At 38.7% G+C, this 14725-nt stretch overlaps 2 protein-coding genes across 3 annotated transcripts in view; one reads left to right on the top strand and one right to left on the bottom strand.

Annotated features, from left to right (window-relative positions):
• LOC140152463 (2-(trimethylamino)ethylphosphonate dioxygenase-like) overlaps window positions 1-3094 on the bottom strand; it is a 42270-nt gene extending 39176 nt beyond the window's left edge. For both annotated transcript variants that reach the window (XM_072174781.1, XM_072174782.1), the window contains exon 1: window positions 2997-3094. The gene's annotated coding sequence lies outside the window, so the exon portion shown is untranslated. The remainder of the gene's footprint in view (window positions 1-2996) is intronic.
• A 1832-nt stretch (window positions 3095-4926) lies between these two features.
• On the top strand, window positions 4927-14356 carry LOC140152462 (monocarboxylate transporter 13-like). Its single transcript, XM_072174779.1, has 6 exons — window positions 4927-5487; window positions 7003-7296; window positions 8861-9234; window positions 9416-9653; window positions 12358-12495; window positions 13518-14356. The coding sequence occupies exons 1-6, from the start codon at window positions 5244-5246 to the stop codon at window positions 13835-13837; spliced, it is 1608 nt and encodes a 535-aa protein (XP_072030880.1). The 5' UTR covers window positions 4927-5243; the 3' UTR covers window positions 13838-14356.
• Window positions 14357-14725: the final 369 nt, after the last annotated feature.

Raw genomic sequence — 14725 nt, 5'->3', positions numbered from 1 at the left:
TTGTAGTCCTTGCCCCTATAAAATACATGTCTTACTTGTCACCAATGTGCTATAATTTTGAGAAAAATGCAATAATGGGCACAAAATTAACCAGGTGTAATTACTATTAATACATCTGGCATCTTCTGTGATTAGACTGCCAAGGTAGTTGAAGGAGGAAACTTGCTTAATTCTTTGATCTTTCACCTTCAATATGCATGTTGGGCTTTCAGTCTTTGATACCACCATACATAACTTGTCTTCTTGCAATTTAACGATAAACCTTTCCTCTCACTTTCCTGAACCACCACATCAAGAAGCCTTTGCAGATCCTCCTCAGACTCAGCTAATAGGACAGTGTCATCTGCATATCTTATGTTCGTGATGTTATGTCCACCTATACCAAGACCGTTTTCCTTTTCTAGCTCCCTTAGAATCAGCTCACTGTAATAATTAAAGAGATCTGGTGACATCACACATCCCTGTCTGACTCCTCTCTTAATGCTTGTATATTCACTACAATCTCCATCCACCCTTATGCACGCTGTTTGGTTCCAATAAAGGTTCTGCAACAGTCGTAGATCCTTTCCATGCAGGTCTAGCTTACCAAGATCTTCAAAAAGCTGATCATGTCTCACCTTGTCAAAGGCTTTTGAGTAGTCAATGAAACACATGAAAACATCTTTCTGCATCTCTACCGCTCTCTCTGTTAACATTCTCAAGACATAAATCGCATTCCTGGTACCAGCATCTTCTACAAAGCCGAACTGCTCTTTACCAATCACAGGATTTATTCTACTTCTTGCACGGAGTAACAGGATTCTTAGAATTATCTTTGTAACATGGCTCATAAGGCTAATTGTACAGTGTTGTTCACAATCCACAGCGCCAGGTTTCTTGGGAAGAGCAATAAAGATTGATTTGCTCAGGTCTTCCGGAAATATCCCATCATCATACATTCTGTTGATGACTCCTGTCAGTTTCTCAATTCCATAATCCTCTAATGCTTCAATCATTTCAACAACTATTCCATCTGGCCCAGCAGCCTTATTTCTGCTCATCATTTTGATAGCTGATCGAACCTCTGACTGCAATATCTTTGGACCCTCAATAGAATCTGGAAAGCTTGGCAAACCGTCCCTTACATTGTGAAATAACTCCCCAACATATTCAATCCATCTTTTCATTACATCATCTTTCCCTACCAGCATATTACCATTCTTTGCCTTGATGTACCCAGAGCTTGAACAGCCTGATTTCCTGCCTGAGATCTCATTTATCCTCTGGTACACATTCCGATTCTCTCCAAATTGACTCTCAATTTTGGCACATTCACTATTCAGCCAGGTCTCTTTGGCCTCCTTGCAACGTTTCTTTATTTGCCTGTCCAACTCTCTATATTTTTTCAAACCCTGTCCATGATCTTTTGCCTGTCTCTCATCATTGATAGAATTTCTTATGTTATCCACTTGATTTAACAATAACACATCTTCTTTGGCAGGCATTCCTCTGCTGTTTCGACCAAGATATCCCTCATTGATTCCCATTTCATCTCTTCTCCTTCGTCTGTAAGTTGCTCAAACCTGTTCTCCACTTTGTTGGAATACTCCATTCGGATCTCTGGTTTCTTCAGCTGTTCAAAATTTACCTTCTTCGTGATCTTCGCTCTCTTCAACTTTCTCAGCTTACAACGAAGTGTGCATACTACTGGAATATGATCACTTCCGCAGTCTGCCCCTGGATGTGTCTTTGCATGTTTCACTGCTCTTCTAAATCTGTCATTAATGGTTATGTAATTAGGTATGCATAACCAACAATTAACAATGAGAGAACCTTCTTAAACCTCGTTGACTTGGGGATGATTTGAAATGACCGCCAATTATGACTGTTTGATATTTATTGCCAGCAATGTGGAAAAAGAGACACACATAGAAATGAAAAAAGCTATAATTTTGTTGAAGGAGCAAAGTTTAACTAACCATAACTCCGCTTCTGGATATCGTTTGAAGTCAAATGATATACCATTTTTAAGTTTATGATGTTTATTTTTTTGCACGTTTTATTAAAACTTGAAAAGATTATTAAGTCCAATAATTTGTTTGCGTTAGCTTGCACGAGTCACAAAATGGCGACCCATCACACATTTTCTGCATGACATTAGTAACTCACTGTAACTGTCCTCAAACTAGCGCCAGTGTGTCTCAGGCCCAAGGTCTTGGCTAGCCATGCGTCCACCCGTCTTTAAGACGGCCTAATCTAATTTTAGACGGGTGGATTTAATGGATTTTACAGATGTGATAGCTCTAAAACAGATGATTTTAAGGTATATATATGAACTTGAGACTAATTCAGAGTGACATGTAAAGGCCAAATCAGGACATATTTGACCCTAGTGACCCTTCCATGGGTATAGACAAGTTGTTTTATATTTGAGGGTCAAATTTTGGTGTCTGCTTGGACGGGTGGTTTCTGATTTCTGGCTAAGACTCTGCTCAGGCCTGATAACGACCCCAGGCAATTTTATGCAGAAAGTTTTCTTGCGAACAGCTGCAGGTGACAATTAAACAATGAACACGGCTTGTTTATGTACATGCGTGGGGAGGCTTGTACGTCAGCTGGCGTGTTTTGGACATGTTCGGCGTAAAAGTGTCGTTTTTCTTCATGAAAAATACCAGCGATGACCAGTTTTTTGCGGGCAATTTGATTTACAGGTACCGTATGTCGGTTCGTCATAGGGTAGAAATGATAGAGTACAATTTGTATAACATACAGTTTAACATAGGCCTAAACATTATATGGGCACAAATCGACCTTCCGTATTATGCACAAGTATGTGGATGTGGCAGGCATAATGTCAGATCTAGATGTGCATGCGCATGCATGCATGCATGTTTCAGTTATGTGTGCATGGAAAACAGCCAGCACGCAGAATATTTGCAGAGGAGATTTAAATCACATTCCTACCCATTTAACACCGTTCTAGACAGTAGAAATAACACATTAAACATATTACTTACTTGGTCCTGAGTTAGACAAATGCTGATAATGAATAAGTCTAAATTTCAGCTACTTTTTCTTGATAAAAATAGCTATTCTGGTCCACATCCGACCTTGCTGCGTTATTTACAGCTTAATTCCAATTTACTCGTCGCTCGTCGCCTATTAACGGATGGCGCTATTTTAATTCACTAATGGTGTCAGCAGGTGGGTGTCGGGGGCAGGGTGTCATGAACTTACATGAAGTGCCTGAGTAGAGAAGAGAAAGTGAAAAAAAGAGACAAGGAGGAGAGAAACTGCACGTAGACCCATGCCTTTTGAAAAACACACAGTCGGATCGATCGGAACTAGGTCCTGCGATAATTTTAGTCATTGCTTTTCACAATAGGCCCTACTACCGGTACCTAAATTTTCAGTCGGGCCCTAGGCTGTCAAGCAATGGGTTTTTTTAAACAACGATAAACCAATAGTGTAAAAATGGCATTTTCCAGACACTTTAGGTTGGAGCCTTGCAGAACTGTCGGTCTTTTGCAATAACCCATGTTTCCAATTACCATGTCCACTCTTAAGTTGCGCAAATTTGTCATTTCTCCCCAAAGTAACCGTATTCAATAAGGTTTGTTACTCTGATTAGTACTCCAAAAGGTCATTATCAATTTCAGTTCCGCCCCCGCCCCCCAACTCAACCCAAAATTGGCAACCATGAGAGTTACCGTACCAAATAGCGCGGAAAATGGGTAATTTTTTCACCAGTATAGTAGCAAGGACCGCGAAATTGGTTAAATAGAGGGTATTTAATTTGGACTGTCCGCCAAATTTGACTGTGAAATCAGCAAAATGGGATATTTTATTTGCACTGTCCACGAAATGTGCATAAAATGGGTATATATCCGGTAATTTTATGTCAATATTTAGTGTCATTGAAAACGGGGTGTTTTAAATTCTAGTCATTGAAAAGGGGTGTTTGAAAATCTAGTCATTGAAAACCACAAAAAAGGGGTTGTTTTTGGCCAAATTTTGTTCTCGATTTTGCATGAAAAAGGGGTGAAAATTTGATAAAAAACCATTGCAAAGGGGGTCTTTGAAAGATTTGGTAACTCTCATGGTTGCCAACTTTTGTGTTGAGTTGGGGCCGGGATTTCAGTAGGCCTAATGACCCTTCGGAGTAAACTACTAGAGTATTGCCGTAAAGTTGGAGGCCTAATGACCCTTTAGTTTGGGAGTAATGAACCTTCGGAATAATTACCCTTCGAACTAACGGACGATCATGCAGATGGATTATTGTATGCAACTGTTTCTTCAACTTTATGAAGACGCAAATGGTAGATGGCCTAATGATGTATCAAACCATGGCGAACGAACGAGGACACACATTAGCAATAGGACATACATTGAACATAATAATGCAGACATGCCCCCAAGTCAAGTCAATATAACTCAGCAAATCTCCACCGCCGGGAAATGAACCTGGGCCCACAAGGCAAGTCAAAGTACCCTAACCATTAGTTATCATACGGGGGGGCACTAACTGGTCTGATGGGGGGGCACTAACTGGTTTCGGCAATTTAATTATGGGATTTTCTAAAGTTTGCAATCGATAATTGGAGGGCACGTACGTGCCCCTAAGACGCTACGCATCCCTTTAAAAATATTTTCCTCCTTGTGTAAATTATTAATTCGAGCTCAGCTCATTAATTGATGTATTTATGCTTAGTTTTATAGGCATAGGCCATATGCTTATTTCGCTATACAATTTTACAGGCTATAGGGCCTAATAATACTTGGAAAGTCAAAACAAGCAAGTGACAAACTTCCTGACCAAAAAAGTGAATAGAATCGTGTTAAAAAAATGTCATGTGAAGTCATGCACAACTAAAAACTGCCATCCTTGGGCATCTACTGCCAGGGCTGTCTACTGACTCTACTCCTGGCTGTGCACTAAATAGGCCTGGCAATTGTATGCACGCACTACCTGCTCAGTGACTTTGACTTTATGCAGCTATAGCTTTGAAGCGGTTTGTGCATTCAGTGGCATGTGGGTTCAAAAAAGCTCAGTCAATTTAAACTACTAGCATGACTAGCGAGCGCCGCAATGAACTGCATGTTTACTACTTCTTGTCAGCTGATCGGAGCTGAGATATCAACTCACAATACAACTTGTTGCAAGTAAGTTGAACATCCTGATATGCTACCAGACTTCAGGTGACATCATTTCACTGCATACAGTCATAAGAGTTATAAGGAGTTGACAACTATACGGTATCGCCATGGGATCACCGTCGTCTTCAGAAGATAGCACCTGCAAAAGATCAGCTATGTGCAGAATGAACGAACTACCTTGTCGACTTGCAAAGGGGGTAAAATGGTTTAAAGAGGAGCCTAAGCGATTGGGATGGATTATTACAATTTCTTGTTTTATATTCTACACTGCAAGTTATTCGCTCATGTATGGATTTTCGCTTCTTTTTACGGAATTGATTAATGAATTTGATACAAAAGTTTCGGTAACAGGTGAGTTAGACCATGTAGACGGCATTGCATAAACCAAAATAACCGAATGCATAGTAAGCAGTGCAGAACCTTGATTTTTATTGATAAAAATCAACTCTGGAATTGTTTTGTTGTGCTACCAGCAAACACAAAAATGTTTTTACGCTTGGGATGGTTGGTAAAAACGTTTCAATAAGTGGTGTTTATAAGGTCATGAAAACGTTTTAAACTGTTTTGCATGAGAAGAAAAAAAGTCAGAATGTTATTGTAAAATAGTTAATTGTAAACATTTTGTGTAAACTAATTCGTCACCACTATAGCCTAAACAACAAGTTTTCAAAACATGTTTTCGAATGTTGTGAAAAAGTTTTATACCTATTATATCTCAAAGCGTAAACGTTTTATGACAACCCTAGGCTTTATCAAGTATGGTCAAGAAGGTTTTTTGTGTTTGCTGGGTACGTTAATTATGCTATTGTGGCTGACTTCATTAACTCTATTTCTTTTTCAATTTATAGAGTTAATGTTTTTGCATTCTGACAGCAGCATCCCAGGAAAATGATATGAAGTAAATCACTACGGCAAAAACCGTGTGTGTTTGAAACTGCCAGTGCTATATAAAAAATGTTGGAATTTGGTCAACAGTTGCTAGGGATACTGGATGACTATTAATTTTGAGCAATACCCTGGATAATGATGACCAATTGCATGCAATTATAAATGTTTAACTGCAAATAGCAGCCAGATGCAGGCATTTACAGCTGCATAGAAAACATTATGTCCAGACCCGGGATCCAGACATCGTTTTCAAAGCATTCCCGGAAAATTAACATGATTAATATAATATGTTTGTTGAATCTTTGCCATTTTGACAGATTCAATCTCAATGAGTTAGATGTTGGTCATGTATTTTGAGGCGGCAAACGTCCTGAAATTCCCATCAATCCGGTCTAAATCCAAAACCTTTTCGGATTGTTGATCATCAAATTTTAGTTTGATTATTCTTTACTCAAAATGCTGACTTTCTGTCAGGAAAGGAACTATCCATTTTAAGCCGAAATAAAAGGATAACGTGAGCATGGTGAGAGAAACCCCACTGGCTATGGCTATTTTGGCCGTAGCGTAGATTTCTTTTTGACATTGAGGTGATGGGGTTGGAAAAAATGTCTTGAAGTATAACGTAGTGAATCAACCAACTTTGACGACAAAATAAGTTTTTGGTACCAATTCGTGCGAAGCGCGCGAAAAATTTTGCCCATATTGAAGTGAAATGGTGCAAAAGTAGAATAAATGCGCGCGAGCGCAAACATTGGCATTTTTTGGCTAAAATGACCAAATGAGGTTAATTTGGTCGAAACCCCACATATGGGTGTCAACTTGGAGGGGGGTGATTGTATGAAATATTGGGGATATAGGCCTACCCCCCCCCCTACCGAGATCTACGCCTAATAAATCAGGTTTTAAACAAGATAATTAATTTCATATTGTAAGTACATTTCGAGATGATTTTAATTCATTTTAATGTTTTCTTTTTAGGGTATGTTGGATGTTTAATGAGTGCAACAGCGTACCTGGTGAGTCCCATCACAGCTTTTCTCCTCACCAAAATAAGTCATCGGTCAGTCTGCATCTTGGGCTCAATATTCTGTGCCATTGGTGCCTTTACATCGTCTTTCGTGCCATCCATAACCTATTTGTTTTTGACTCTGGGAATTATATATGGAATAGGAGTTAATTTTTTGTTCCACGCTTCCTTGTGTCTTCAACTTCAATATTTTCCTGTGAATAGTGAGCGACCAGTAACTGTAGCATCGGCTGGATTTTCTGCATGTAAGTATAACATGCCTTTATAGTGTTAACATTAACACTAGAAAGTGTTTATGTGTGTTTATGTTAACGTTTGATTGTTTGTGAAAGTGCTTGTGTTAAAAACCAGGTGTTAAAATAGAAAGTATTTTTGTTAACACTAGAAATGTACATGAGAAAGTGTTTATGTATTAACAGAGCACAAAATGTTTATGTGCCAACATGTGTGGTAAAGTTAACACAATAAAGTGTTTAAAGATTACCATTACTGCATTAGCATTAGAAAGTGTTTCTCTTAAAGGGGCATTTCGTGATCCACAGCCTCATCCCCCACTTTTCCCAAAAAAAGTTGAGATTTTTACACCACTGATGGATACCTCTGGCTACATAATGTTTATATACCAAATATTTCTTGCAGATTAATTCGTTTAGCAAAAATATCGCCAAATTTGAATTTCGTTCTGGTGCACCAGAACGAAATTACAACACATTGTCTATGGAGCAGTGTAATACACATAATCATGCGTAACTCGCAAACGCAAAATCGGAATCAACTGAAATTTTGGAAATAAGCTTTTTTCGTGGATATCTACTGAAAAATGTCATAAAAAGAGGATGATAGGATCACGAAATACTCCTTTAACACTAACACTGTCAATTCTGATGTGTTAATCTTAAATCATTGGCAAAAATCCTTCTAAAATATTCGGATAAACTGAATATAGAGCATTATTTTGACCCTGCTAGTATTTACTGCAGCACTTCTGCATGGTCTTTTTCGTGTTTTTGAAGTTTTTATTTATTTATTTTGCAAAAGAGTATCTATATGACCTTTTAAGTTATAATAATTTTTATCCCTGCAGGAATGCAAATCACAGTAATTCATTTTGTGATTGATTTAATATCAATCTACTTAATATATTTTTCATTTGTATATTTGTTTGGACAATGCACTTCTTGGTCAATGTTGAAAACATATTAATACTTATACAGATAAAATCATGAATGCAATATAATGCATTTTGTGAATTTGTAAACATATTAAAATAATACAATGGATAGGCCTACTTTCAATTTCTTTTGATAACTTTTTGAAACAGAATCAGCAAATCATGATATGTCAAGGTCATTCAAAATAGTTGTATTTTGCATATAGTTTTATAAACACAGCCAAAAAAGAAAGTCTCCAGTAGTTCCATCCCCATTTAATCAGATTCTGATGAGTTTATGGCAAAATACTTTATATAATTTGGAGCAATTTTTCTGAAACAACAAAATCAAATGGCTTTATTTTAAGATCTTTTTCTCTTACATCTTGTTTGCAAGTAATATGAAATCACTAGATATCCTAAACCTTTTAAGCTACTGTGCACTGATTTGATAATAAATATGGCATAGCATTCTGGCTCTAAAAATAACGTTAAAATAGATTTTTGTAGCTTTGTATCATTTGTTGATTTTCATCATTTTATTTAGTTATACTTAGACAAAACTCATTTACCAAGCTGCTACTCAACCATGAAAATAATCAGTCTACAGATTTTCAATACAAATTAAATTTTATGAATGTTGTTTTTTGTCTTTACAGCATGGATGGTCACGCTTCCTCTCCTCCATTATTTCATCCGATCATATGGTTGGCGAATTGCTATGCAGCTCATCTCTGCTGTCATCCTTGTCCTTTGTCTTGTCAGTTGTATCCCATTATGTCCTCTCCCATCAACACAAGAAGATAACAATGACAGTTACGAGGAGAAGGATATCAAGAAGTTATCCAGAAAGGAGAGTCTCAAAGACTCCAAGAATGATGCTAAACATGATAAAACTGACTCTGTAAAACCATCAGAACCACGAGGCAAGATTGATGAAGCCAAGGAATTTTTGGGCAAACCGGAAACATGGATGTTTCTTGCAGCTACTGCTGGTACTATGAGTGGTTGGAGCTTTTACTTTGTCAATATAGTAAGACTTTTTACATACTTAAAATCTTGGTCATTCAAATTCATAAACATAGGATATGATCTCAGACTGCATATACTGATGCAAAAATGGTTTCGGATAAATTGATGGGACACCCTGTATAATATTAATCAGGGTTGGGAATTTCATACATTCAACAAATCCATTTGTATATTCATTTCAGGTGAATTTCTTACAAAGCCCTGATACTGTTGGACTGAGTGAAGGTCAGTCTGCAAGCATCATCTTTATGTGTGGCATTGGTGAGATTGCAGGGAAGCTGGTCCTCATTGCTATTGCTGGAGTGATTCAAAGTATACCATCCATTTATGTGGCTGTATTTGGCAATATCTTGGATGCTATCTTCACCATTGGGTTGGTGCTGAGTAGCTCATATATATCTGCTGCATCATTTGTAGTCGGTAAGTATGAAGATCACAGAATGGGTGCACTGAGTGATAGCCTCCTCCGCCACCCCCTGCTGGAGGCTCTGACATGTAAAGAATGGGTGCACTGATAGCCTCCTCCACCACCCCCTGCTGGAGGCCCTCCGCCACCCCCTGCTGACATGTAAAGAATGGGTGCACTGATAGCCTCCTCCGCCACCCCCTGCTGGAGGCCCTGACATGTAAAGAATGGGTGCACTGATAGCCTCCTCCGCCACCCCCTGCTGGAGGCCCTGACATGTAAAGAATGGGTGCACTGATAGCCTCCTCCGCCACCCCCTGCTGGAGGCCCTGACATGTAAAGAATGGGTGCACTGATAGCCTCCTCCGCCACCCCCTGCTGGAGGCCCTGACATGTAAAGAATGGGTGCACTGATAGCCTCCTCCGCCACCCCCTGCTGGAGGCCCTGACATGTAAAGAATGGGTGCACTGATAGCCTCCTCCACCACCCCCTGCTGGAAGCCCTGACATGTAAAGAATGGGTGCACTGACTGATAGCCTCCTCCACCACCCCTAGACTATGCCATAGTCGAATTTTATTAAAAATATGTTATTATTAGTCATGATGAACCCATTTCGTTGAACTCAAAATTATACTGATGATGTATATTAAAATTAAAGTATTCAATAGTAAAATGGTCATAAAGAGTTAAAAATATCAGATAATTAGTGACAATAAAAGTAACTGAATGCAACATTATCTTGCATAATTATAATGGCTCACTTTAATACTGAACAATTCTGATTTTGGAATCTACCAGTTTATTGATAGCAAACCCCGAAAATCCGACTATGGACTTTGAATTTAAAGCAGAACTTTACCCCCGGGACTTTGCTCTCTAAAAACACACAGTCACGCATACTTGTTTATACAGTCCATTAACCTCAAGTACTAAGCATGGTATATACAAGACGCGCTAGATGTTTGATGATAGATTAACTTTCGCGTCAACACAAAAGCGGCTCAAATACCACAGATAGTTGTGTACGGTGTAGTTAATGGTAATGGCGCAGACCCGAAAGATTTAAACAATAGCGAGATATGGGGATCCAATCACAAGGCAGATCCATTTAAAGATGCATTACATCATGGCCAATTTTAGTTAGGCCAGAAATTGGCCTAACTCTCCATAGAGTCCCGTGTTAAAAATCTTAACCGCAAGGCAAAGTCAGTAGTCCACTTGGGAAGCTAACAAACAGAGGGAGTGCGGTGACTGAAAAGATCAGATACAGATGTGAAAATCTATCAGTTGCACACAAATCAATATAAATCAGAGTTTTATGCTTAAATGTAATGGCCAGAGTATGCAAAATGGGCAAGTGGACTACGGAGAAGTCTACCACCACCCCCTGCTGGAGGCCCTGACATGTAAAGGTGGTATGGGTATATGTACAGTGGTCAGTGGTCCCTTTTTTCAGACCCTTCAGCCCCACAATATGAGTTCATGTTCTAGTTCACTAGCTCCAATTGAGTAAAACTCCCAAAATCGTAACTCTTTAGGCATAAAAAGTTTGGTGCCACACACCCCTACTAAAATGAAACTCTTCATCTGGGCAAGCTCCATGTAAATGTGCAAATTCATTAGTATAAATAGTATGCCTTGGTGGAGTACTAAAAGCAAGTTGAAGCAAAATGAATTTCAGGGGGGGGGGGGTCAAAAATCATGAAATTGTAATTTTGTTGTTTTTAAGGGTGGGGGAAACCCGAGAAAAAGAGATAGAGAAGCGACACTCTGTACAAACTGCCTATACCATGCTATACACTATACAGCAGTTGAAGACATGCAATTACATAGCGTAAATGTCGCCGCCAAGTCTTACTACTGAACGTGTAATGAGAAGATACCATAGAGTCCTACATAGTGATCTGAGGAAGAGACGGTCCGAATTCACCTAGTGACCTATAATTTATTAGAGAATCACATTTTTAGAGTATAAGTCCGCCCACCGCTGTCAATCATTCTAATGAACAAATGAAACAAGCTCTGGCATTCTGGCAATGACGTAATCCTAATTATAAATTAGAAAATCACATTGTACATGTAACTGTCTGCTGTACTTCATGTCTTCCAACAAGTGCCGGAGTGTCGCGGCCCTGGGGAAACTGGGGGACAGATCTCTGACTAGGGGGCATTTTCCCTAGCCTGAGTAGCCTCTGTTTATCTCCCACTGAGCATGCCCAGTGTAATGCATTCCAAACAATTACTTACTCATTATTGGAGAAATGATGCAATAGTGTCAACACACAGTACCAAGTACAATCATCTAATAAGATGGTTATGTTTGTATGCACTTGTTACCGCCTGGTTTCGGGTTACTTGGAGTTTATCAAAATATGCCTTAATTTTGATGGCGGTGGGTACCATTTTGAAAAATAAAAATCATACAAAGTGAAAAGTAAGTGTTGGACCTATAAAAAATCCTATGTGTGGGGAGGGAAGTGGTGCATGATGTGTTTGGGTATTTGTGATCAGGTATGCATTAAAATGTAATATTTAGGTGTGTGGGTAGGGTTGTGTGTTTGTCTTATATCCCTGGTCTCTCAGTTATGCTAACATGGTTAAATAACTTGAACCACTCTGCCATGCTGCTCTCAATGATTTTGTGATCAAACGCAATTACATATAAATGGCATAAATATATTTACTCAATTCTACTTTTTATATTTTGCTAATACAGCGGCCTCATTTGGCCGTGCTATTTGGCACATCTATCCCATAACTGGAGGTGTTGAAGAGCTGAAAAATTCAAACTGTGTGTCTACAATATTTCTGACTGGGATGGGTGTGGGCTACATCATAGGATCATTCCTGGTTGGTAAGTATTACTGATACAAAAATAAATATATAAATAATATAAATAAGTACTTGAAATAAACATACTGTAACTGGTTTATATTCAAAGTTGACAATAGTTGTATATAGTTGAGACTATTAATTATGTTACTGTATAGGAAATGCTATAAGAAATAAGGCAGGAAGTACATCTATGGAGTGTCTAAATGATTGTAAATTTAGAAGAGCCATGGGTGTAAGGGTGTATCCAGATTTCTTGGTCAGGGGGGGCAAAATAAAATTTTGGGGGTGCCACAGACGAAAAAATTTGCAGTTGCATCATACAATACATAGAGACTGTATGTGTTCGAGCTTCCCGAAAAGGGCCTTATTGGGACGATGTGCGCGCGTAGCGCGAAAAATGGTATTTTACACTATTTTCGCCCATTATCCGGCTAAAAAAGGGCTTTATTGTTACAATGTGTGCACGTAGCGCGGACAAATTTTGTATTTTACACTATTTTGGCCCTGAATTTTTGCTAGAAAAGGGCTCCTTGCCCTTTTCTTTTCCTTTGCCCTCCTGATTTTCTCTTTCATTTTTTTTTTTTGTCAGAGGGGCACTTTTCTTTCATTTGTTTGTCAGGGGAGTAGCTTTGCAAATGCCTTTTATACAATCAAGTAGAACACTGAAAATTGAATACGCCCGACTTCTGACTTATTTTGCTTGATCACACCACATATTCACCGGAGTGATAAATTAGAATACATCCTCTAAAAATGTAACCATTTCACGATGCTGTTATTTGGCTCAGTACATACAAAATCTCGTTATCAATCAGCAGGCCAGGGAGGACATGGCGGCCAAACATTTTGACAAACTTTTTATGTATTTCTTTATATCTTTATTTCAATTTGAGCATATAATTATTTGTATTTTAGCTGGCCCACATTCGTGATGGCCGCCCCATATTTTTCAACCTTGCCATAGTCCTGGGTTAAGTCAATGTGATACAGATTTCTTCTTCTTGATACCATCATAACCATTCACATTGATGTTCTCTTCAGGTGGTCTTCATGATCTTACTGGCAGCTATGAGACACCCATGGTTCTTGTTGCTGGTGTATTTGCTCTCGCTGGACTTTTCTTTGGTTTTGTGCCATTAGTAAGATATGTCAGAACCAATAAACACAAACGGACACACGGCAGCTATTATACTGTCAGTATTGACGACTCGCATGAAGACTGTGATGATTGTGACAGACATACACGCAAACTAAGCAAACAGGAGAAATTATTGTGGACATGTGATCACCGAGATGATAAAAAGACAGTGTTGGTAGAAGATAAGAGCCTTGTAGTGGACAGTCTGATGTCTTCTGTATAGATTTGTATACCACAATTTATACTTTTATACTATACAGTGTATTATTCTACGCACAAATCAGTGTCACCAATGCTGCATGATTTCTAGAATTTTGGTATGTACATTATTGAAATTGTTATTACTAATTGTTTAAACTGTGCCTGCTACAGGCGCCACATTTGGACAGACGGAGAAACAGGGTTTGTCTAAATAGTAGTAAGTAATGTTTAAAAATTACACAACTTAATTGATTAATTTACCCAACCTATTGTGACAGTTTAAAAGGTTGGGTAAAATTTTTGAATGAGTTGTGTAATTTTTACAGTGTATTGCTGTGATCATGAGCATCCAACTCAAACCATCTGCAACCACTCACCTTTGTATTTAATGTATTTATATAGGGGAATATTACTGATTATTTTACCGTGCAAATCTAATTTTACCATGGTTTCTACAAAGTGCTCAGCGGATCATGTGAAGCACTTCATGGGTTATAGTTCACCTTTATAGCCATCTTTCTTCCAAAAGGAGGTTCTCCCTGCAAACTGTGCATTTTAGTTTCTTGCACTTTTCTAGCAATGCATCAGAAGCAGGCCCGTGCACGCAGGATTTTTTTTGGGGGGTGCTGATTTTGAAAAAGTGGACCTTTTTTTCCAGGGGGGGGGGGCAATTTTGTAAAAAGTGGATTTTTCCCCAAAAATTTGGACCTTTTTTGACCAAAAAACCGTAAAAAACCTGATTTTTTTGCTCGCTACCCTCGCAAATTCTGAAATTTTGGGACTTTTTTTTATACTTTTGCAAATTTGGGGAGGTGCGGTGCCTGCGTACGGGCCTGATCAGAAGGCTTTTGCAAAGTGTGCGCAGTAATTAAAGCATGCGTTTCACTGGAGTACCCACACACAGCATGAC

The sequence above is a fragment of the Amphiura filiformis genome, chromosome 5 (genome assembly GCF_039555335.1).
Source record: "Amphiura filiformis chromosome 5, Afil_fr2py, whole genome shotgun sequence".
Lineage (NCBI taxonomy): Eukaryota > Metazoa > Echinodermata > Ophiuroidea > Amphilepidida > Amphiuridae > Amphiura > Amphiura filiformis.
This window is presented reverse-complemented; position numbering and strand designations above follow the sequence as displayed.